The sequence below is a fragment of the Eptesicus fuscus genome, chromosome 6, assembly GCF_027574615.1.
Source record: "Eptesicus fuscus isolate TK198812 chromosome 6, DD_ASM_mEF_20220401, whole genome shotgun sequence".
Taxonomy (NCBI): Eukaryota; Metazoa; Chordata; class Mammalia; order Chiroptera; family Vespertilionidae; genus Eptesicus; species Eptesicus fuscus.
In genome coordinates, this window is record NC_072478.1 from 30,612,872 (window position 1) to 30,637,913 (window position 25,042).

At 56.5% G+C, this 25,042-nt stretch overlaps 1 protein-coding gene and 1 pseudogene across 2 annotated transcripts; both read right to left on the minus strand.

The window, feature by feature from the left end:
* Positions 1-12: 12 nt before the first annotated feature.
* Positions 13-24,870, minus strand: PALM (paralemmin). 2 transcript variants are annotated; one of them, XM_028159523.2, is made up of 9 exons: positions 24,645-24,870; positions 14,016-14,067; positions 13,539-13,619; positions 13,229-13,359; positions 11,184-11,310; positions 9,553-9,574; positions 8,315-8,377; positions 5,983-6,114; positions 13-2,058 (listed from the first exon to the last, which is right to left on the minus strand). In XM_028159523.2, exons 1-9 carry the CDS (start codon positions 24,647-24,649, stop codon positions 1,526-1,528), a joined length of 1,146 nt encoding a protein of 381 aa, XP_028015324.2. In that variant the 5' UTR covers positions 24,650-24,870; the 3' UTR covers positions 13-1,525. The 2 variants fall into 2 exon arrangements, with proteins under 2 accessions (XP_028015324.2, XP_054573552.1); XM_054717577.1 differs by lacking the exons at positions 5,983-6,114; positions 24,645-24,870 and adding an exon at positions 19,093-19,137.
* Positions 4,655-4,752, minus strand: LOC114234863 (U6 spliceosomal RNA; annotated as a pseudogene).
* Positions 24,871-25,042: the final 172 nt, after the last annotated feature.

Sequence of the window (25,042 nt, forward strand, 5' to 3'; positions counted from 1 at the left end):
ACGGGCCTGTCACACATCGAAAGCAGAGGGGGCAGCAAGGGCACTTCAGCGTAGGCTCTCAGCTCGAGGACCTGGCGGCTTGAGGAGGGAGGGGGTCCATGCCACTGCCGGGGGCCACCTCAGAGGGCCTCTCCTCCCACCACCAAGGGGCAGAGCTGAGACAGGCCGGGCTGGTTTCAGGCAGCCCTTGCATGGCTCCGCGGAGGCAGTGGTGAGGGGGCTGCCGCAGCCTGGGCACCAGGAGTGGGGGCCCAGGGGAGGGGCCCAAGATGGGGCCTGGTCATCCTACAGCCTACACAGGAGAGGGTGCGTAAGCGTGGGCATGAATGTGCCTCTGAGGATGAGTGTGGCTGCAACCTGGGAGAGGTGTGTGCACACCTGGGTGTCAGCTACCCAGAGGAGGAGAGGCCCTCACCCCTCACCCCTTCCAACGAGGTGGGGGAGGCTCACATTGGGCTGGGTAGCCAGTGGGGGTCTCCTGCTGCAACCCAGGGGAAGCTCCTGCCCCAGGCTGTGGGCCCCTCCACTGCCCAGAATGTGCCGAGCCTAGCAGGGCTGGCAGTAGGCCTGATCTCTGGGGTACGGTTAGGGAGACCCCGGACTCTGGCCCAAGTAGGCTGGAGAATGGGCTGGGGCGGCCCCCTAGGGTCCTCAAATTAGCACCAGGAGGAAGGAGGGCCCAGTGAGGGTGGGAGCTCAGGACAAGAAGTGGCTCACGTGACCCTGCCTTGTGCAGGGTGCACCTCAAAGACCCTCACCGGCCCCATCCAGAAGACAGCACAGGGGTCAAAGACCCCCCAAGTGGGGTGTGCGTCCTCTGGGATCCCCCTTCCTAGGCTCCATCGTGCACTGGTCCTGCCCACGGAGAGCATCAAGGGAAGGGCACATTGGGCTGGGGTGCCAGGGTGGGGGGCCCTGCTTTATTCTAAGGACTGGAGCCTGGTCTCCGACTGAGGCTCCCCAATGAGGCACAGCCTCACCCCAACGGCCCAGGATCCCGACACCAGTGCCTTTGCCGGGGAACCCCACCTCCAGGGGCTGAGTGGGGACAGAAAAGGCGCCCAGGGCCCCTCGGCTCTCCAGTCCCTCTCTGCAGGACGCCCCCTTGGAGACCTCACCGGAGGTGGCGGAAAGGCACAGGCAGGAGGCCCGCAGGGTAGCGGGCTTGCCTGGGGCGGCACAGAGGCCTGGGTCCCACCAGCCAGGAACTCTGTGGGCAAAAGCCCGTCTGTGGAGCTGCCGTGACATGTGGGGGATCCTCGTTTTGGGAAAAGTGGGTCGGTCTGTCCGTGTCTCTGCCCTACCAGGCACGGGCACACAGCTCAGTGGTTTAGGGCGTGTCAGGGTGGTAGTGGGTACGGGACCCCTGTCCCTCTCTTTCCAGTGAAAGAAAACTCAGAAGGAAGATGTGACAACATAGCATGTCCTGGGGTCCGTGATTGTGGGTGGAGGGTGGGCAGGCACCGGGGCCGGGCTGCGGGTCTCTGTGGTGTGGAGGGTGGGGCCGGGGTCTGGGGCCTGCGGCTCACATGATGGAGCAGCATTTACAACGCTGTTTCTTCATGTCAAGGTCCTGGGCGTCGCTGGCAGGGGCCTCAGGCCCCACCTGGTTCTCTTCCCTGGAGCCCGAAGTGGTAGGGGGCTCGGCTGCACTGCCGTTGGGTGGGGCGGCCTCCTTGGGCTCAGCCTCGTCCTCGATGACCACCAGCTCCGCCGTGATGGTGTCCTGCAGCCCCAGCACCTTCTGGCTTTCTGCCTCATCCTCCACATTCTGGTACCCCATGAAGATCATGGTGACCGGGGGATCCTGGCCAGGCTGGATGCCTGGTGGGCCTGACGTGGCCTCGCCAGGCTGCGCCTGAACTCCAGTGATCTCCCGCCTGGAGGGTGTGGTGGTCCGGACGGCCTCCTCAGACGTCCCCCCGGTCTCCGCTGCCGCAGCCACGGGCCCTGCCTCACTCAGCGTGACTTCATCTGCCTTGTGGATGAGATCGTCCACCTCGGAGGAGCTCAGTGGCTGGATCCCGTTCACCGCGGTGCCGTCCACGGCATGGACCACTGGTGGGGTAAAGAGAGAGAGTGAGACCTGAGACCGGAGGAAAGGCCTGGCAGGTCTGCAAGCCACACTCTAGGCTAAAGAGAAAATCACAGCCCAGCCCGCGTGGCTCAAGGGTTGAGCATTGACCTATGAACCAGGAGGTCACGGTTCGATTCCTGTCGGGGCACAAGCCCAGGTTGCAGGCTCGATCTCCAGTAGGGGGCTTGCAGGAGGCAGCTGATAAGTGATTCTCTCTCATCACTGATGTTTCTCTCTCTCCCTCTCCCGTCCTCTCTGAAATCAATAAAATATATATTTTTTAAAAGAGAGAAAACCATAAACCAAATTAGATGGACAGTCTAAGCTTCCTGTTGGGATCTGTGGACACAGCCAAACTGGAGTACACAGGAAAATTCCTGGGCACAAAAGCACTTGTTATAAACAAAGAAAGACTGGAATTCCATGAATTGGGATATTATTGTCTTGCATTTTAAACTATTTGTACTTCTGTTTGTTTTTCTATTGAAAACGGAAGTTCAGAGAAGGGAAGTAATTATCAGGAGACTACACAGGTGGACCCTGACCCTGGTCCAGGTCTGTTTCCTGGCCCTGAGGAGTTGCAAGGATCCTTTCTTCTTCTGGTTTATGTGGTTGATCCCGAATTAATTTTAGTTCATTCACCCAGTCTTTCTTGTTTTCCTGTAAATGCCCAAAGGCTATACCTTCTCCTGAGTTCAGCTTTGGCTGCACCCATGTATTGAATTACTTTGTCCTCTTTCAAGTTTAAATATCTTATAATTTCCATTTTGACTGATTGTCTCTCTAAGCCAAGATATATTACAAAAGATGCTTTTAAATATTGGGGAGTGAGAGACTGTGATCGGGGGATACAGAGCATAAGATATTACAGACACCTTTGCAGTTCAGAACATGGTCACTTTCTGAAAATGCTTTACCTGTGTTTGACAAGAACATTCCTTCTCCATGGGGCAGAGTTTTATTCCTGCAATCAACCTTTCCCCCACAACCCCCTGCAATCAATCTGTGAAATGCACTTTCCAAATCTCTCCAACCTTCCTGCTCTGTGTCTCTCTGATCTGTCACTTTCTGAACTGTGTTGCCGTCTCTAAGGATGGGGTTTCAGCACCAAGAGGAGTCCCACCACAGTTTGACACCAGCCCCAGATCACAGCCTTCGAAGCACAGCTGCCTGGCTGACTGGGGAGGGAGGAGGGACTTACAGAGCCTAAGGATTCCACTCCTCCCTGGCCAAGGGTCAGGGCTCCGATTTCTGGCTTCTGGCCAGACGGAAAGTGCTCTCAACTTTCAGTTTCCAGAGGGGGGGGGCGGGGGTTGTCCACGCTTCAAGGCCTCAAAGTGACTTTGAGCTGGAGGCCCAGAGCATGGGTATGCCCAGGTAATACAGAATCAAGCTGAGTATTTCCCACTGGCCATTGCCCCACGATAGGAATCTGAGCCCTCAGCTGCCATGGAAGTGGATCACCTTCCCATTGCTAAGCAACCAGAGTCCAGTCTGGAGGGTCCTGACTCCACAGGGGCTGGGCCAGGCTGGGCAGAATGGCCATGGTGAGGACCTTCTGCTAGCACAGAAATCTTTGCCCCTCAGCCTCATGCAGTCATTTCTGCCAAGACCACACAGCTGATGAGAACTGGACCAGAGTCCTACCTGGGTCTATCTTCAAAAGCAGCGGACGCCAACCTTTTGGACCTCGCGGACCACCAGCGGTCCGCGGACCACCGGTTGGTGACCACTGCTAAAGCGTGGCAGAGCTGGGCTATAACAGGACCCCCATGATAGCATTCTGGACACCCCAGACACTCAAATAACAACTAAGAACATGAGGCTTTGGAAATCAAAACGACAGTGGAATGTCACTTCACACCCAACAAAGAAAAAAAACCCCACATTAACCTGTCAAGGATGCGGAGAAATTGGAACCCTCATGCACTGCTGGTGGGAAAATAACATGGTACAGTCACTGTGGAAAACACCCCGGCAATTCCTCATGAGGTTAAAGAGTCCCCGTATGACCCAGCAATTCCACTCCTAGGTATTTGCCCAAGAGAAATGAAATCATTCGCTCACACAAACTTATAAAACCATAAGGTGGAAACAACCTCCATCCACGGATGGCTGGATAAGCCTAATGTGATCCATACAAACAAGGGAATACCATTCAGTCCTAGGACATGAACATGGATGGACCTTAAAAACATGACGCTTCGTAAGAGAAGCCAGACACAAAAGGCCACGCAGTGAGCGATTCCATTTATGTGGAATGCCCAGGACAGGCACAGCCACAGGGACAGGAAGTGGGTCAAGGGCTGAGGGTTGGGCAATGATGGGGTTTTTATTTGGGGAACAAGAATGTTCTGGAATTAGCTAGTGAGGGTGTACAACGTGGTGAACATGCCCAAACCCACTGAATCGTGCACTGAGCACTTTATATACCATTTCCTTACAAGGGAAATGTTTGTGGACGTGCTAATGGGCTCTAGAGCTGAATTGTATTCACCTTATACTTGGCTCAGGGGACTGGTCCTGTGAACTCCATTCCCTCAAGAAAGCTAATGTTTGCCTTGATTTTTTTTTTTTTTTAATATGGAACACTTCACGAATTTGCGTGTCATCCTTGCGCAGGGGCCATGATAATCTTCTCTGTATCGTTCCAAATTTTTAAAAATGATTTTTTAGTACATGTGCTGCCGAAGCGAGCACTGCTTGATTTTTTAATGTACCTTTTAGCATGTCTTCTTAAAACATATTTTGTTTACTAAAGTGGATTTGTTTTCTTTTACTAATCACAAAAACGCTGCCAAAACTCCCCCTCCCCAGGGTCCTTTACGTATATCCTACCGCTCGTGCCAAAAGTGAACAAACATGTTTATGAAACTGCTCTGTGGCCTGACCAGTGTGGCTTAATGGTTGAGCATCACCCTATGAACCAGGAGGTTGTGGTTCAATTCCCAGTCAGGGCACATGCCTGGGTTGTGGGATCGATTCCCAGTAGGGGGTGTACAAGAGGCAGCTGATCAATGATTCTCTCTCATCATTGATATTTCTCTCTCTCCCTCTCCCTCTCCTTCTTTCTGAAGTCAATAAAATATACTTTTTAAAAAAGAGAAACTGCTCTGTAAATACTGATGGAGTGTACAGTTAAATAAACATTTTCCTTATTTAAATAAGAGTGAATTTGATGGTAAATGAATTATATTCACACACACACACACACACACACTCGGACTTAGGCCTTTTGCCCCAGCTCCCCTGCTCCTCTATGTTCCAGTCTTCCTAGTGGGTGTCTCCCACAGCCTGTTCGCCTCCCAGTCACCAGGGGGACCCTAACAAACAAGTCAGATCTCATTGCCTGCTCACCCCTCCCAAAGTTCTCTAGTTTCCTCCCTCCACTCTGTATCAGTCCACAGGCTCTTCTCAGTTCCTCCGGTCCAGCAAACTCCATCCCACCTCAGGGCCTTTGCACGTGCCGTGGCCTCTAACAGGTGCACTGTTCCCCTACACGGTGCTGTGCATCCAATAAGCTCCTGTTTACTTCCCCTGGGGATCCTTCCCTGGCCCCCTCCTGCCTGACCAGCTCGTGGCCCCCCTCTATCTTTGGGACTTTTTGTAGCCTCTATCACAACAGTAATTATTTCAACAAGTTATTTGTGAGCTCAGGATTGAAGGGCTTGGCTCACTGAACAGGGAGTCCCACTGGGGATTTGCTTCCCGGGCCCAGTCTGGCACCTGGTGCTTAGTCAGCCTTCAAGGCAATGAAAGAAGGACTGGGCCACGGGTTCAAGCTCTAAGCAACTGAGGGGGCTGAGGCCCTGTCCCTGAAAGGCATCCCTGTCAAGTCAGATGGGGGTCAGGCTCTGGCTCAGGCAGTGAGAGGGGGTTTGGGGCAGGGAGTGGGGGACTCGTACCTTTGGTCTCGTCCTCGTAGACCTTGACGCCCTGAAGGAGCGGCTCCCGAGGGAGCGAGGTGGTGCTGGACAGCACCCGGGTCTCCCCGGTCACCTTGTCCTTCTCCACCGTGATCTCAACCGAGTACATGGCTGGCACGAGAGGCACGGGTTATGCCATGGCCACCCGCTCAAGTGCCCCCCGCTGGGCTGCAGCCAAGCCAGGGAGGGGAGCTGGCAGCACAGAGCCAAGCAGCAGGGACACCTTAAGCGCAGACCTCTCCAGCTCATCATCCTTCTGTGGCTCCCCAGTGCCCTGGCCGCAGGTCTGTATTCCTGCGCTCCACACAAGGCCCATCCTTGCCACCCCACCCTATCTGGGAAGCCTTAAACTATCCCATTTGCTCCGAGGAGAGAGTGTGTAGAAGGAGGGCTGCCTTGCCATGGTCACAGCTACAATCGGAACTTGGGTTAACAGGCCAGACCCCGCATTACCTGTCCACCCCTCTCTTTAGTCGACTATGGACTCTGTCCTCATCTACCTCTATGAAGAATGGATCATTTCCTCTCAAAACAAGTGAATGGCATTACCCCTTAGGGCCACTATTCCATGCCCAGCATCTCACCCACGTTCTGTGGAACTCATTACCACAACACTACATGGGGAGACTGACCCCCAGGACCTCACCCCAAAATCCAGTATCACACTGCCTCCCTCCACCCTACCCATGGGAATCACCACGTCCAAGAGCCCCTCCCAATCTGCCCCTCCTGGGTCTTGCTGCCCGGGGGAAGAGCAGCTCCCACCTCTCCCTCTCTCACCCTCTACGGCTCCGGCTGCGCCTAAGCTGTCCATCAGAACACCCTGAACCCAGTACACTTCTCACCCCCTCTGCAACCCACGGTCTGTTCTCCCTAAAGCCACCAGAGGGCACCTGTGAGAACTCGAGTCAGGTTTGGCCTTGGCCTCCCACCGCCACCAGAGGACGCCAGTGAGCACCCAGTGGGCACATCCCTGCTCTGCCCAGGGCCCTCCCTGGCTCCCATGTCAACGGGACCCTGTAAGACCTGGCTGTCATCTCCATGCCCTCAGTTCGTCCCTCTCCCTCACGTGTTCCCCTGCCACAACACAGCATACCAGGCTCAGGGCCTTCGCAGGTGCAGGGCCCTCCACCTGGACCACATTGACCCCCGGTGTCTGCATGCCGTGTGCCCTCACGTCTTTTGGGTCCTTGCTCAAATGTCACCTCCTAACTTTGGCCTCTCCTGAACCCTCTTATTAAAACTGTCCCCCCTTCAACTCCTCATGGTCTACCCTGTTTTCTCTGTAAGTCCATTTTATGGGCTGCGGACTCATCAGCATACCAGCTCCCCCAGGCTGCGTCACTCAGCAGGGGCTCAATAAGCACTTGTTGAAAGAATGTTATTTAATCTCATGTCCCTACACAGCCTAACACCCCGATCTGCAGACACAGAGTTGGACGGGACGTACACTGCACGAGATTGCCAACTGAGGGGACAAGTGCTGGCCTCGGGGGTGGCCTAACTGGCACAGACGCCCTGAAGACACCCCCTTCTTCTCTGGAAAACAGTACCCTCTGCCTCCTGCCCGCTGGGGCAGAACTCCACCCGGACCCTGCAGGAGACCCGGGACCTCTGCTGCTGCCTTTGCCTTCCGAGTGCTGTTACATCCCAGCCACCCTGCCCCTAAGAGGGTCTTCGCCTCCTGTCTCGCCCCAATAACAGCAGGAGTAGCAAGAAGGCTCTGTGACTTTTATGACTTTTACGGTTCCCTGCCAGGCCTTCGGTGTGAGGTCACTGCAAGTCCACCCCTCCCGCGGGTGGAGACTCAGGTGCCAGGTGTTGGGGGGCAGAGCAGGGATTTGAACCTGACCTTGTAGAATGCTTAGCGCTAACCCTGTCTCTTCCTGCTTCCTAGAAGGCATGCCTGAGGCCCAGCTTGGTCACCTCCAGGGACAGGGCACTCACGCCGCCCCCCCCCTCCGCCCCCGAGGCAGCCTGCGTGTGGAGGAGGAGGATTTACGGTGTGCGCGTGTGTTTGAACATGTGCGCCACCCCCTCGGGGCTCCAGGAGCGAGTGGCATGGTTAAGGGGATGGAAGCTGTGAGAAAGTGACGGGTTAGAGCAGCCATGCAAGGGGGCCCCTCTTCTTGTGGAAGCTGGACCGGCATGTGACCAAGGAGCCAAAGCAGAGGCATCGGCCAGGCCCTACCCCAGGCTTGGAGCTACAGCCTCGGTCCATCCACCCCCCCCATTACCACAGGCTCCCCGGGCCGACACTCGGCCCAGGACAGCCGCTGCACGTGGGGCCCGAGGCTGGGGGCTGACCTACCTGCCTTCATCATGGTGGAGCCTTCCACCGTCCTCACAGGGGTGTTGGAGACTGACTTCGCTGCTTCGGGAGCAAAGTGAAGAGAGAGAGGAGGGTCAGAGGAGAGATGGTGATACCGACCCCCCCGACACAACCACCCAGACACCTGACGTCCCCCAGACACGCGGACACCTCCCAGGCACACTTGCCCAGATACCTGGCCCCTGCCCTGCACGCACACACCCGGACCACTCCACGTGCCCCAACTCCCAGGCACACATGGAACCCCTCCCCTCACAGAACACACATCAGCCCGCAGTCCATTTCCTGTCTCTCGGCCCAAGTGATTTCCACAAAATCCCTGAGAAGCCTGCGTAGATTTTTTTTAATTATAAATTTTTAATTCCCCAGTAAGACAAGGAGACTCTCCTTATGAATAATTAACACAAAAGAAATCAGGCCAAGACACTTCTGGCCACCACCTTCATTTCTAGCTGGTGACTCTCCTTCCATACTCCCCATAGGAAAGTAGACAAGTTTAATGTATATTTTAAAAATATAATTTATATTAAATAATTTTAATATAATTAATATATTTAATTAACTATTATATTTATACCTAAGCATATACATGTCAAATATTTGCAAATGTGTATAATATACCTATAATAATTTAGGGGGGAATAAAATGGGTCCCAGAGTTCAAATTTTGGGCTTTTTTTTTTTTTTTTAATCTGTTTCCTGGACTCTTGTTCTTTTAAATGGTCCCTGATCCCCAGGACAGTGGGGACCTTGTTCTCCCCACGAGCCTCTCTGAATTCTCATCCCCACAGATCCCATTTTACAGATGTGAAAACCAAGGCACCCCCATACACACACACCACCTGCCAGAGCAAGTGGACAGAGAGGGTCAGCCAAGGCCAGACACCCTCAAGTGGACAGGATGGACCCACACCATCAACTCCAAGGCTAAGAACTCGCCCAGTCACAGCCCTGCAAGGCCTGGGTTTCCTCATCTTTAAGGGGGTGCGTGTGGGGAGTACTGCCGCAACTCCACCCCAGGGATCTTGTGAAAACCAAATGCAATGATGAGGGCTTGGGGCCAGGCTCCAAGTCGGGCTCCTTGGGAATAGTAGCAATAACAGTCCTGTTGCCATTATTGTTACTTATTAGCAACAAGGCACTCTCCCCACGTACACCATCCCCACTCTGGGCAGCAGAGTGTGCTGAGGCTCAGCCAGTCCCTTCCAGAAGCATACCTTTGGGGGTGCCCACTGGGGTCTGTAAGAAAGAACGGAGAGGGGTTAGTGGTGCCCATGTCCCCCTCCCATTAACCAGGGCCCCACATATGGGGGTAGGAGCCCGGGAAGGTCTGACTCAGCCGTGACCCCACCTCAGGTGCCATCTCCTCCTGGACCCATCCCCCACCCCTAGCCCTGACAGCCAGGTGTCCCTGCCCAGCTCAGCGGTATCAGTGGCTCCCTAGTGCTCCAGAATCCCATTTGACACTGCCCTGGGCTCTGTGCAAGCAGACCCGTGCCCCCCGGCCTCTCCTGCCTCCCTCTCTGGCTGGCTTCCCCGGCCTCCTCATAGTTCCGTGGACACAGTCCTGTTCTAGGGAGGGCCTTTGTGTGTCCCCTCTGCCTAGGAAGGCCGTGCCCTGGATTTCTCTTGTCTGGCTCCTCTCAGCCCCCTGACCACCCAATCCAAAGGCAGTCCCCAAACACACTGCAATCTCTCAAGTTAGTTAATACTGTGTATTATCTGCCCAGCCAGTGTTTCTTTTTATTTTCTTCCAGCCAGTGTTTCTGTCTTTGCCCCCCTACCCCCAGAATATGGACATCCTGAGGGCAGGGACCATGCCAACAGTCTACGCTCAATCCATCTCACTGAAAGCCCCCTCTCATCTTGAGTCTGCACCTGGAGAACTCCTACTCAACCTTCAAAGCCCGCTTCCTTCCCAGAAGCCTGCCCAGCCCCCCCATGAATCAGATGCCTCCTTGGGCATCTGGGGTGGGGGTAACAAGGATCGGTAGGGGGAAAGGAAGCAGGTCCCATTGGCGCCTTGGGTCCTAAGCACAAATGAGGCTGGGAGCCTCCTGGATGTGCATGAATGTACTGCGGTGACAAGCTTGGGGCCCATTGCTCCAGGGTCTGGTATCAATAGAACCTGGTATAGACATCGGGCCCTAAAATCAATAGCTAAGTCCAATAAAGACCACTCTTCACTGTATATCCTTGGACCCCTCTCTCAATCTCTCTGGGCCTCAGTTTTTGTCTCCTGTCAAATGGGGACACTGTCTTCTGTCAAATGGACCAGGCATGCACAGGTGGCTCAATAAAAGTAATGACAAAGATGAGAAGGGGATGGCATTCGTGGAAAGCTCCTTAAGTGTCAGGTCTTGTATGAAGTGCTTGCTGTCCATGGATTCATTTAATCCTTGTGACGTCCCCCGCACGTGGGTGCTCTTATGGGTGGGGAAACCGAGGCCCAGAGAGGCAAAGCCAGGTGTCCCAGGTCACGTGGCTGGGAAGTGGCAGGCTGAGAATTGTTTGTTGTTGTTGTTGTTGTTTTTAATCCTCACCCGAGGATATTTTTCCATTGATTTTTAGAGAGTGGAAGAGAGAGGGAAAGACAGAGAGAAATATCCATGTGAGAGAAACACATCGATTGGTTGCCTCCTGCACATGCGCCAGTGAGGGCCAGGCCAGGGAGGAGTAACCTAGGTACCTGCCCTTGACCAGTATCGAACCCAGGACCCTTCGGTCCACAGGCCGACACTCTATCCACTGAGCCAAACCGGCCAGGGCATGAGGTTTGAATGCAAGCTCTAAAATCTGGCCACACCAGGGGTGGGGTTCCACTCTGGAGCCGGCGGGATCTCCTTACCTGCTGAGAATTCAGTACCACCTCTGCCTTCTGGGTCTCCTTGGCCGGGCTGGGGGCTGCCACCTTCTCCTTGGCGGTGGCTGGGCGTGCGTCTGCGTTCTCCAGCACCTCAATCTCCTGCTCCAGCCTGGGGAGAGGGCGCAGTGACAGCCCTCACCAGGCCCTTCTGCATGCCCAGCACCACTCTGGGCACTTTCCATAAGGGGACTCCTTGGCTTCGATGCTTCCCAACACTCTGTGAGGTATTCCTGTCACTTCCCCTCATGGTTGGGGAAACTGAGGCAGAGTGAAGCATGCACGTAGCCAGCGAGTAGCAGAGCTGGAACCTGAACCCAGGCTGCTCGGTCCTTTCATCACCCATGCCATTGCTGACTTCATTTGCTTCCAACTGACTCTCCTTTTTCCCCCACTCAAATACATTTATTTTTACAGGAAGCTTTATCTCTACAGGAAAACTGGAAAAAACATGTCACTTTCCAAGTATCAGAAGATAACTAAGCATAAACCCGTGAAAACAAAGCTGGTGTATTAAATCCTGCCCAGCTGCCCCCACCCAGGATGAGTCTGCAGCCCTCTAACAAAATGAGCCCACGTCAACAGGATGGACCAGCTTGGGTCAGCCTGGAGGGCTTCCTGGAGGAGGTGTCCCGTCAGGGGACACCAAATGGGCAAAATTCGGCTGGGAGAGCCACCGTGGAGCTACTCTGAGAAGGAGAAAGCCAAGGCCCCTCCACAGCACTCAGCATGCGCTAAACTCACAGTAGGGGTCAAGCGAGCCCCTCCTGACCCCAGGGCTGCACTCAACAAGGTGGGATGTAAAGAAGTCCACCTTGTCCAGCCAGTAATTCCAGTGGCCAGTCATTTCCACTGACTTTCCACCCCACCCAGCCTGTGCCGCTCTGCCTGGTCAGTCCTGACTGTCTCTACATAGACCTGTCTCAGCCCTCAGCTTAATGTCTGTTAGAATTAAGATGCACAGCCTGGCTGGCATAGCTCAGTGATTGAGCGTTGACCTATGAAACAGGAGGTCAGAGTTCAATTCCTGGTCAGGGCACATGCCCATGTTGTGGGCTCAGTCCCCAGTGGGGGCGTGCAGGAGGCAGCCAACCGATGATTCTCTCTCATCATTGATGTTTCTATCTCTCTCCCTCTCCCTTCCTCTCTGAAATCAATAAAGATATACTTAAGAAAAAGAATTAAGATGCACAGGAGGACTTCTGCCTTCTCTGTTCACAGGCAGGAAACAGGCCCAGGGAGGGAAATCCCGGCCCACTTTCTTCCAAACCAAACACATCAGGACAAGATCCTAAGTCCCCACTATAGGGCCAGCTTCGGTGGGGCGATGGCCCAGTGTGCTATGGGACCTGGGCAGGTCTCATGCCTCTCAGCCTTTCCTTGGCCAAGTGGACATTTGGAATGTTGGCTGTCATTTCCCTCCACCCTGACCCTGCTACCCTGGAGCTGAGCCTGGGCCTCTCGCCTGCCCGGAAATTCTGGGCCTTTTGTCCCAGCCCAGGGGGGATGGTCACTTTCCCCAGCCTGCCCCTCCCAGCCTTCCTGCAGGCCCAGCTGCCAGTGCCTCTGTGGCCTCCATTAGATCGTAGCCGGGAAGAGCTCGTTGGCTGGGCTGGCGCCAGGAAGCCCCTGGGGAGGCCACTGCTGGCAACTCCCATCCTCAGGGACTCAGGGACCCGCCCTGACTCCGCGTACCTCCTGCACCTGCTTTGCTGGAGTGTCGATAGAAGAGAGGGGTCGAGGAGGGCAGCCGATGCCCCCGACAGCTCCCATTGCCTCCCTCAGTCACCCTAAGCCCGGTTACACATCCCCATTAAAGCACTGAGGTGTGGCATCAAAGCCTGTGCACCCCCATATCCAGCACGTGGAGGTCTCCCTGCTCCCATCACACACACACACACACACACACACACACACACACACACACACACACGGAGCAAGGTGGCCAAACCCCATCCTAGGCCTCAGGGCCCACTGCTCGGGGTTCCCGCACCCAGACTTCGTGCAGGTCTGTGTGGCTCCCCACCCACCTGGAGATGGATTCCTCCAGGTGCCGGGCCTTCTGCTCATCCTCCTGCATCTGTCTCCTCATGTCTTTGTCCCCCTCTGAGGCAGAGGACGGAGTCCCCTCCAGCAGCCATCGTTCCCGCAACGCCTTGGACTGGGGGCAGCAGGAGGCGGGGTCAAAATCAGGGTCGGAGTCTGGATCAGGGTCACTTCAGCTTTCCTGCTCTCCCAACCCCCATATTCGGCTGAGACTTGGGGTCTCCGGGCACCGCCGCCCCCGCCCGCCCCTCGGCCGCGGCCAGGCTCTGGAGGGGCGGCCCGGACGCCACGTACCTTCAGATGCTGCAGCTGCCGCCGGTCGTCCTCCAGCTGCCGCCGCTTGGTCTCGATCTCTGCCTGCTTCTTCCGTTTCTCCTGACGGACAGACGGACGGGGTGGGGTCAGGACCAGGCAGGGGCAGCACGAAGACCTCACCAGCCCACCCAAGGCTCTGGCCACAAAGAGCCCGTTTTTTCTGTAAACGGCACCCACTTGGCCCACTGGCCTCCGACCTGCCCCCCGACCAGCCCATTCCCCCAGCCTGGGCATAAATAAGGGCAGGATTCTACCATGCCTCAGTTTCCCCACCTTTAAGGGGCTCTAAGACGGCTAGTGGTCTAAGATTCCACATCCCAAGGATTAAGGAGGCTTTTGTCCGTGGGGAAGCACCAGCAGGCACCACTGAGTCGCAGGGTCCCTGTGCTGAGTGTAAGAGCCCATGAGAGCCCCGTCCCCCCTGGCCACACCATCCAAGGGGCTGGAAGAACTCACTGCAATGGCCTGCAGCCGCTCCTGCTGGAACGTGGTCTCCCCGGCCAGGACCCTGGGGGAGGGGAGAGACAGACAAGGTCAAGCCAGGGGTCCGCCCCACCCCTCCTTTCAGCAGATCTGGTTCAAATCCCCGCGCTGGTCTTCCAGCTGGGTGATCGGGTGATCGTGGCCAGAGGCTCGGCCGGCCTTCCCGAGTTTCCCTTCGGTAAAGCGGGACCTGCCCCCCTCGGAGCAGCACCATTCTCTCTATCCAGCCTTATTACCTCATTAATTCTCCCCACAGATCCTCCTGCCTTCCCTTCAGGGCAGAACCAAGAGAGGGGAGGGGGGTGGCCAGGCTCTGTCCAAAGCCCCAGGAAGGGTTGGGGAGGCTGGGCTGTAAAGGAAAGATAGGGGTTCACCAGGAATCAAAGGCTGAAGGGTGTTTCAAGACAAGCTGTCTCACCTCCTTGCCCAGACGGGGAGGCAGATCAGGACAGCCCCTGCTCACCCTCCCGCCTACGGAGCCTTCTCCAGTCCTGGGGTGGGTGGTTCTTGACCTCTGCTCCAAATCCCAAATGATCCCAGGGCCCCTCAGGGAGGCTGGGAGGCGTGGACAGGAGGCCCAGTCTTACAGGGCCAGGGCCAGGGCCAGGGCCAGCTGGGCACAGTGGTGGCGGTGGGGTCTGTCTGCCTTCCCTGCCCAAAGCCCCTTATCTTCACAGGGACTGAAATTACAGACCGTTCTTTGGTTCTATTGCCACCCCAACACCCCTAGGCCTTGGGTCAGAGCCCAGAACCACCCTGTGGTCTCCAAAGACCATCTGCCCCTCTGGGTCTCAGTTTACCCACATGGATAGTTGGAGCAGACACCCAGCTCTACACCCTCCTGTTAAGCACCCCCTTCCCTTGTGGTTCAGCAGGAAAACAGGCTCGAATCACACAGTGTACTGGGCTCACCCTGGGCCAAAGCCCCGCCCCCAGTCCCGCCCAGGTGCCCTTGGGGTGATCTACCCTGGACCACAGTGCCCTGTCCGCCTGTCCTACTCAGCTTCAGTTTCCTGGCCTCACTGAGACCTCTGAAGTCATCTGGCTCCCACGCCCCAGCCAGGTGACCCCACTCAACTCTTCCCTTCCTGGCGGGTGGCACCTGCCCCTCTCCCTACCTCACTCCCCCCCCCCCCCCTGCCCGCGCCTCCTAGGGCCCCAGCAGCACCCTCTGCGACTTCCCTCTCTCCTTTCTCAGGAAAAGCTGCTTCGCTGGATGGAGTTCAGGAAAAGCTTGATCCACCTACTCAGCTCACAGGCCCTTCCTGAAGGGCCAGATTAGCTAGGTTTCTGGGTCTGTCCCACTGCCCTGTGTGATGAGGCAGCATGCCACACCCGTGTTCCCATCCCCTCACTTCTCACAAACCCCACATTCCCCACCACAGCCCAGAACTCTACCACTACCTGCTGGCTCCCTGGCACCAGACAGCCTCTCTCCACCCCCTAACCAGAGGCAGCATCTCAAAAGGAGAATCAGACCCTGTCACGCTCCTGCTCGAAGTCTCCCTGGCTCCCATCACCCCTTGAGAGAAATGATGAAACCAGCATAACCCAACCCCCTCCCACTTACCTGCCCTCACTCCCTCTTCTCCTTCCTCACTGTTCCAGCTAGCAGGACCTCTTGGCTGTGCCTCGTCTACACCAAGGCCATTCCTACCTCAAGGCCTTTGCACGTGTTGTTCCCTCTGCCTGGTATGCTCTTCCCATGGCTGGAAACTAAGCCCAGAGAGGGCAAGTTCTTTGCCCAAAGTCACACAGCTACGAAGGGGAAGAGCTCGGATTCAAACCACGACTGCCCAGCTCTGGACCACACACAGGCCAGCCATCCTTTTCCCAGCTCCAATCAAGCCTCCTGGGATCCCTCCAGAAGGAGGCGGAGCTGGGGAGGGGCCATATAGCTGGTGAGACCCCAGGGCACGCAGGGCCTGCTGGGCAGAGGGACCAGCCACCTAATGCCATGTTTCTACCTTGGTGGGCAGGTGGGCATTCAGACCGGACACAAGGACACAGGGACGGCTGTGAGGCCAGCCCCACAGGCTGCAGACAAGGCGGGTAGTGTCCTCCCTTAGGTGGCGGGTCATCCCTCCCCATTCCCGTCCCTGTCACAGCCCAAGGGGCGCGGCTGTGCACCCTTCTCCTGGCCCCTCCCCGGGCCCGGGGGCGCCTCTGCCTCCTGGTGATGGATGGCAGGCCCGTGGAAGGCGGTTGCCCTGGCAACCGCGCCATCCCCAAGGCAACTCGGAGGCCTGCAAGAGGGTGTGGGCCCGCCACGCTTCTCCCGCCCCCAGCCCCAGCTTCAGGGGCAGCCGAAAAAGGATGGGAGGCGGAGGTAACTGCGTCTGCCCCGCCCCCCACCGCTTGGGGTGGAGTCCCATCTTGGGTCCAGGGGCACCCGCCCAGGGAGGGGGCTCCTACCCCGAAAGGGTCTGGACCCGCCCCTGGCGCGAGGTAGCCAAGTTTAAGCCAAGATAATGTTCAGCATCATAAATGAGAAAAACAGAACAAAGCAGGGCCATAGGCCTCTCGTGAAACAGCTATAAGTAAGAACCCCTTCCCGGGCGCTCCCCACCTTCCAGGCCGGTCCCAGCCTCATCTAACAGGAGGGGAAACTGAGGCTGGGGAGGAGGGAAGTCTGTAAAGGACACATGCTAAGTGCCCATCCTCCTGATGGCCCTTAGACCCATTTTACCAGTGGATGAGATGAAGCTGCTCAGTGGGGACGGTGGGACCTGCGCTCACGCTCACGGAGGTCTGGCAGGGCAGGGGGTGGGCCAGTGGGATGGTTGAAATGCCCTCTAGGGCTCAGCGAGGAAAGCCCGAGGCCAGATCACCGAAGATCTGACAGGCTGGGTGGAGAAGCTCGGTTTTGGCTAAAACACAAGGGGAGGATTTAGAACTGCGTGGCAGCTGCCCCCACTGGCTCAGCACAGGGGGGCGGGAGGAGGCGCTGGCGTCTCTGAGCCTCCGCGGACTGCGCTTCGCCACGGGCCGCAGCTAGCAACTGCTGGTGGAGGGACCCGCCGGCCCGCTGCCTGGACGCCCACCCTCAGCGCTACGAAGGCTCCAGTCCCTGCGCGATTATTTTTATGGCGCTTGGAGCAAATTCTGGGCTCAGGAGGCAATGTGGGCGGGCGGCTCAGGACAAGGAGAGGGTGTCGGCCGTGAGCGTGTGAGATAATCCTGGCCCCAGAGGATGAGCTAATGAGGCCCAAACCCAATGGGCCGGGCTGAGGCCCCAGCTTTGCCGGGCGTTTATTTTTTAAAGACCAGAGAGGTTATGCAACGGGCCCAAGGTCACCCAGCGGGCAGAACAGGCGGGCCGGAGGCGGGTGTGGGGATCGCACTAGTTCTTCCAAGAGCCTACGCCTGGGCAGCTCCAGCCAGAATGAGGGGGTCCTGGCCCAGGCAGGCTCAAAGCCCAGCGCTGGAACATTCCTGTGTTAATTGAAAGGAAACAGCTGACAACGACCTTGGCCATGAGGGGAGGGTGGGGCAGAGTCACGCGGGCTGGGAGGTGGGGGGGAGAGAGGGAGTCCTGTGGCCCAATGGGCCCTTTCCCTCATTGGAGGAGGGGGACGGAGAGGGGGGAAGTCCCCATTCCACTCGCTGGTTCCCCGCTGTGGGTCCTTTGTCTGCCCAGCACCTTCCTGTCGCCAAACCCTCCACAGCTCTGTCACCCTGAGAACACCTCGGCCTCCACAGTTTACCCGTCACTCCTCATCAGCTCCCTGGGCCTCCCCTCTCCCCCCTCCACCTCCAAGCTCTGCTCACGCGCAGTCCCCTCTTCCAGCAAGCTTTCCTGGATCTCCTCCCCTCCTCCGGGGACTCCCAGGACCACGGATGTCACTAACGAGGCGGACAGCCCATGAGGCATTAGCTGCCTGGAGGTTCAAGGCAGAGAGACATCAGCCCCATGGTGGAGACGGAGGTCAGAGCAGGACACAGACCTAGAGGAGCAAACCTGTTGCCTATTAACCTGGGGCAGAGAGCAGGGAGAGCTGGACCCTGCCCTGGGCCCTTCAACAGGAGGGCAGTGGAGCATGAATGGAGGCCATGTAGACAGAGGCCTTCCCCAGGGGCCAAGGCAAATCCAGCTGCAGAGACCAACCCCAAAGCCCATGGTTCCTGCCCACCCCTCACACGACTCCAGCCACACTCAGACGTCACTCTGACGTCCAAAGCACGTTACGCTCAGACATCCAAAGCACGTTACAACCCAGGGCCTTTGCACTGGCTGTGTCCTCTGCCTGGCACAGGCTGTCCCTGCATCCACAGACCTCACTCGTTCCCTTAGGGCAGTGGTCGGCAAGCTCATTAGTCAACAGAGCCAAATATCAACAGTACGATTGAAATTTCTTTGGAGAGCCAAATTTTTTAAACTTAAGCTTCTTCTAACGCCACTTCTTCAAAATGGACTCGCCCAGGCCGTGGTATTTTGTGGAGAGCCACACTCAAGGGGCCAAAGAGCCGCATGTGGCTCGAGAGCCGCAGTTTGCCGACCACTGCCTTAGGGCTTTCTTCAGACATCACCTCCTTATTCAGGCTTCCTCTGATCTCCCTACTTAGGTTCAGCCACTGGACCCCCCAATGTCCCTGCCAGCTCTCACCCTCATGCAACACCCTGGACCTTTACTTACTTTTTTTCTTATTTCCTCACGAGGACAGTAACTGTCTCTTTTTGTCCCTGCCATGTACCCAGCACCCAGGATACAGCAGGTTCTCAATAAATATTCACTGTGCCAGCAAGTCAATTAGGGTATTTCCATTTTCAGAGGAGGCCCCACCTAAAGGTTCCCCTTCCCTCTTCACATTCCTGCCACCCCCTGGACTGACCACCTGTCTTATGACCATCTCCATTTTTTCCTTTTAAAGAAACACTGTCACATTGATCTAAAACAGGATCTGGGTTGCCCCCATCTTACAGAGGACAAGGGACAGGTCCCGACTACCTTGGGAGTGACTATACAAATTAATATATAAAACAACCCAAACACCCACCAATGATGAATGGATAAACACAATATGGCCCACCCACTCGGTGGAATATTACTCAGCCATGAAAAGGAGTGAAGCGCCGATACAATGTGGATGAACCTTGAACATGTGATGCTCAGCGAAAGAAGCCAGACACAAAATGCCACATAGTATGTGGTTCCATTTACGTGAAATGTCCAGGACAGGCACATTCCAGAGACAGAGAATGGGTTAGTGGTTGCCAGGGGCTACGGGGTGGGGGATATGGGGATGCCTACAAAAGGGGATGGGGCCTGTTTTAGGGCTGGTGGAATGTTCTGGAATTAGAGGTGATGGTTGTACAGCTCTGTAGATGTTCTGAAACCACTGAATTGTACACTTTAGGGGGGTGGATTGTGTGGTGTATGAATGATATCACCATACAGCTGGTAAAAATAAATATATACCTTTATATAGCAGAAATGCTGACCCTCTCACCAAGGGGCCAGGCCAGGGTCAGAGCACAGGTCCTGCCCTGCTGGCCCTGCCCTGAGACTCTCCATGATCAAAAGGATTTGAACACAAACTGACTAGGACATCACCTTTTCATTCCCTGCAAGTCCTCTGCCAAGCCCCTTCCCTTCACTCAGCCTTCAGGGCCCCCACATCACTGACCCCCCACCCCCTCTGCTCACCCTAGCTGGGCTCTGAGGCGTGGCCCCATCCCACCACTACCCTTGTCCATGCCGTGACTCCCAGGCAGCCTGGCCTCACTTTGGTCCTTACTTAATCTGCCCACCACAAGGCCTGGCTTGCTTTCTACCTCTCAATTTTCAGCCCAATCCATACTGTCCCAGAGACGGGCTTTGACCGTCTCTGAATTCTTGCTTGAAACCCTTGGGCAGGAGACAGATATTCCAGCCCAACTCCACACTCCTTAGACTCAAGACCTCTACTTAGCCATCTTATGCTGCACAGAGACCCTCTGGCGCGTGGCCAGGGCACCTTCCAGCCTCTCTGTGCATCCAGGGGCTGGGCCATCTCTCTCTGACCAGGACAGCCTGGCCCTGTGCATAGCTCTGACACCACAAAACTCTGAAATCAGCCCTAACCGGTTTGGCTCAGTGGACAGAGCATCGGCCTGTGGACTGAAGGGTCCCAGGTTCGATTCTGGTCAAGGGCATGTACCTTGGTTGCAGACACATCCCCAGTAGGGGGTGTGCAGGAGGCAGCGGGTCGATGTTTCTCTCTCATCGATGTTTCTACTCTCTATCCCTCTCCCTTCCTCTCTGGGAGAAAAAAATCAATAAAATATATTAAAAAAAACAACAATATAGACCTGAAATCAGGTCTATGCCCACCCAGACATTGGGTCCTGCTCCCCTGACTTTGGCACTTGTCTCCGAGCTGCCCTCACCTGCCCCGCCTAGACTAAACCCTGACTAGCTCCTCGCCAATCTGGCCCCTCACCTGCAAGAGTCTCTTCTGGTGCCTGGCATCAGCTCTCACTTCTCCCCTGCTCAGACACCATCCATGGCTCCCCATGGTCCCCAGCTGGGCACTCGAGGCCTGTAAGGACCTGGCCCCAAGAGCACAAACCAGAGAGTGCTCCCTTCTCCTCATGCTTTCCCACCTCTAGCAGAAACGCACAGGCCACTCCTTTCTACCAGGTGCTCCCTTCTGTCTACTGGGCAAACCCTTAAATACCTTTCACAGAAAAGGTCCCTGATGGAAAGGACTGAAAACCTTACTCTACACCTCGGAGGAAATCGTCCAGGGCCTGCCCCGGGCCTTCTGATCCAGCATGGGGCTAGGATGGTCAGGAGGGAGTGTTCCTTAAACGAATGGATAAGACACTTCCTTGGCGGAGGAAGGATGGACAGGAGCAGGGTCCCAGACTTGGAAAGAGGTGATGTGATTTTTTTTTTTCCCCCCCAGAACATCAACCTATTTCCCAGCATCAAAATCTGAGACCCTTGAGGGTGGATCTCGTTTGGGGTTGGTATTACAAGATCCAAGTCCTTATGGCACCCACTCTTCTTCTAACTGTGCCCCACCTGGGAGGGGGCTAGGTAGGTTCATGTCTCCACTCACCAAATGTGAAAAGTGTGGCAGGCGCAGGGAAGGTGAGTGGCATACCCATTCCCATAAGGAGTCAGGACACTCCCTTTCCATGCCCTACTCTCAAATCAGCAGTCACAGAAGAGGTCTGGGGGGGAGGGGTGCAGGGGCAGATGTCCCCAGGAGCCAAGACTACCAACCAGGATGGAAAGCTAAATACCTAGGAACCCTGTAGACCAAAGCCCCTGAGACATAGGAAGGTACAAAGATTCCCTTCCCACCCTGGCCGTTAAGAGGAAAGCCCAGCAAACCCAAGCCCTACCCCTTATCAGCTGTGGCCTCCAGCATGTCATGTCATCTCTCCATGCCTCAGTTTCCCCACCTTATAGGGCTGCTGTAAAGATGAAGAAAATTAATTCACAGGGACAGAGTGCTCAGTACAGGCATACAGCAAGTGCTCACTAAATGATTTTATTTTATTTTATTTATTTTTAAATATATTTTATTGATTTTTTACAGAGAGGAAGGGAGAGGGATAGAGAGCTAGAAACATCGATGAGAGAGAATCATCGACCAGCTGCCTCCTGCACACCCCCTACCAGGGATGTGCCCGCAGCCAATGTACATGCCCTTGACCGGAATCGAACCTGGGACCTTTCAGTCCGCAGACCGACGCTCTATCCATTGAGCCAAACCGGTTTCGGCTCACTAAATGATTTTAAAGTAAATAAATGATGCCAGCACTTCTCGAACCACATTCCCATGTTCCTGCCACTACCTCTAGTATTATCTGCTTGTCCCTTCCCTTCACATCACTCACTGTTTGAATCGAACCCCCTGGTTTTAGAAGGAAACATTTCATTGTTCCCAAGACTGGGAAAATAAGAAGCCACAGCCACAGAGTAAAAAACATTGAAAAAACAGACACAATGAAAATGAAAGCTTGTTATTCAATTATCACTGGAGATTGCTGCCTTTTAACCGGCCGTGTCTCTCATTAAAAAGGGAGATGAGCAAGTGTGAAAGAAACATGAAGGATCCAGTCAGCACCCAACAGAGGCTTCTTAAAAATGTCCCGGCCTGAGGGTGGGAAGAAACCTGGGAAGGTTCTGCCCCAGCTCCGATCTCTAGCTCCTCTCCCAGGGCGGGAGCCCTGCCTTCAACCAGGATAGAGCTCGGGCATTTGAGAAGGGCTGCCCTAAGCTAAATATCGTTCCTTTATCAGCCAGACCCTGAGGCTCCTAGAGGAGCAGTGCCTCATGGGGGCCCACACAGCAAATCCTCCCAGGGCAGGACCGGCATCCAGCTCTCCCCACCAGGAGTGTGTCCCTGCTCTGCCACTCCCACCCTGGTCCCATCTTTGCAGCATCAGCCATCTATCCCAATAGCTCGGTGATCAGTTGCTACTTTTCAATAAATCCTTAAAGTCTTAAACTAATGAAAACATGTTTAATCCTTAAATTCTTAAACGAATGAAAATGTGTTTAATCCTTAAATTCTTAAACGAATGAAAATGTGTTTAATCCTTTAACAACATTTTGTGAAATTCTTAAATTTATTTTTTTCAGGTTCTCTTTTTTAAATTTTATTTTTAAAAGAAAGTTTCCAGCACCACCATAAGCCTTACAACCATCTCCTGTGACTCTGATGGCAAAACCCATGGAGACGGAACGAGGTGAGTGATTTGTTCTAGGGGCCGTTGCCTCTGTGCCTGGAGCCTGCTCTGCCCTCACGGAAAAGGACCGTGAGCAAGGAATGAGCGAGGGGCTGGTGTTCCAGTCAGGGCAGCACCGTGTGCGGCCTCTCCTCACCATCGTCAACCCAAGCTCTGGGGAAAGAGGCTTTCTCTCATGCCTATTCGAGCCAGGTAATGCCAAGTCCCACCCCACATCGGTACCCAGAAAAGCCAGTGATCCACCTAATGGAAGGGGGGGGGGGGGGCCGCGCATGGCACCATATCTGACCTGTGACCAAGAAGGTACAGGACAGGGCACCCTACTTGTGCTGTGTGACCCTGGGGCAGTACTGCCCCTCCCCGGGGCCTCAGTATCCACACTGAGAAAGAAAGGGGTGGTGGGAAAGGAAACAATGAGACCGATCAAAACATCCCTCATTGCTCTGCTCTGGGTGGGCATTTTCCAGATTTTCACCCCTCACTCTCCAAGGCAGCCCCCTCCCCAAGGCCACACCCTGCCCAGGGTCTGCTGTCAGGAGGCCCAGAGGCTCCCCTTGGTCCCAGGGAGCAGAGCAGGTAAACAAGTGGGGGATCGTAGTGCAGACAAGTCTGGGCCCTGGCTCCCCTGAGCCCCTGGCTGGGCTCCCAGGGCGGCTTGGGGAGCAGCTAGGCCTTTGTCTGGGTTTTCAAAAGCAGAGGACACCGGGTGTCACATTCCGAGGAGGGCACGAGGCGGGGGCTCCCACCCAGCTGAGGGTGTGGTGGGTCACGGGTGAATCCCTGGAGGAAAGTTGTATGTTCAGAAAACACACCCAGTGGGAAGGGCAGGGGGAGCTGGACTGGCTAGACCTACAAGTCCAGGCCCCCTGCCCCATGGGGGCCTGACCCAGAGCAGGACAGCAGATGTCCCCCCCACACACACATAGTGAGCAGGCTGCCGGGACCCCACACACCGGCTTCCCACTCCCTGCCCTGGCAAACACACAGTACAACCTCCCAGCGCCCACCTGTGGGAGTGGGGGCGTGGGGCCACCCTGACGGCAGAAAGAAGGACTGTCTGAAATGACCATGCACACTCATTCAGCACCTGCTTGTGCAAGAGCCCTGGCCCAGGAACTCTTCACCTAACCCTCCACAGACCCAGGCCACCCATTCCATTCCAAGCAGGGGTCAGTGCACTCTTGGCTACACCATTTGGGGACACTTTCCCGGAGGGGATCAACTCCATGCTCCCCTGTTGGAAGGCACCTGGACCCCAGTCTCACACACACCAGACCGGAAGCCTGGAGAGAAGGCCCCTCCCTCCAGTGGTAACTCGGGACAACATCTGGCAGCCGACACCTCCCCCCCTCCCCGCCTGGCCTTAACAGGGGCTCTAGACAGCACTGGATGCCGGTGGGGAGGGCAGCCAGACGGAGGGAGGATTGACCAGTGGGCGCGTCCAGGGCGCAGGGAGCAGCCAGCTCAGGCTAGGGAGTGAGGGGGTGAGGGGTGGCGGGTGAGCTCAAGGCCTGACTGTGCAATGGGGAGGGGTCGCTCCATCACCCCAGGGGGCCCACTCAGGAGCCCACAGGTGGCCGAGGCTAGCCCAGGGGGTGCGGGCAGGGCGCGGGCCGGGCGGGGACAGAAACACGCGCCTCCCCCTCCCAGTGTCCTGGGCTGCCCCCCAGCCGCTCGCGCCCGAGTCCCTGTGAGCCCGTGGGCCGCTGGGGTGGGGTAGGGGTAGGTCTCAGGACCGGCGCTGCCCAGCCCGAGTCTTTCCGGAGCTGAGCTGGGGGTCCCGGAAGCCCCTCGCCACCTCCCTCTCCACGCGGGGGCCGCGACGCTCCGGATGGGGGCGGTAGAAGAGGCCTCGCCCCTTGCTGGGCCCCCGCCCACAGCCCCCCGGCCCCGGCCCGGGCGCGCCTACTCACTCCATTTCCCCGCGGAGGTCCGATTGGGTCGGCGATGCTGAGCCGGGGCGAACTCGGTGGGTGCGCAGGCGGGAGGAGGGCGGTGGGCTAAGGCCAAGCGACCCGGGCTGCGTGGCGCGGGGGCGTAGGCACCGGCTCCGGCATCGCCCCGCGCGCGGCTGTTTATTGTCCGGGCGGCGGCGGGCGCGGGGGGTGGGCTGAGCGCGCGCGCCGTCGCCGCCGCCACCGCGTTTCTCTGTCGCTCCCCTCCCCGCTCGGTCCCCTCCCACCTCCAGGCGCCGCGGTCGGCGCTGCGCCTCCTGCCGGCCGCCGGCGTTGCCGCAGCACCCCCATCCCCGCGCGCGGGCTGCGCCCGCAGCCTCCCCGCCGTCCGTGGGCCTGGCCTGGAACCTCCCTGG

Coding starts and splice junctions, on each gene's coding strand:
- PALM (XM_028159523.2), bottom strand. Junction 11,311..13,228: donor CTGGAGGAATCCATCTCCAG/GTGGGTGGGGAG, acceptor CCCTCTCCCCAG/GCTGGAGCAGGAGATTGAGG. Junction 2,059..5,982: donor CTACGAGGACGAGACCAAAG/GTACGAGTCCCC, acceptor TTACCCCACCAG/TGGTCCATGCCGTGGACGGC.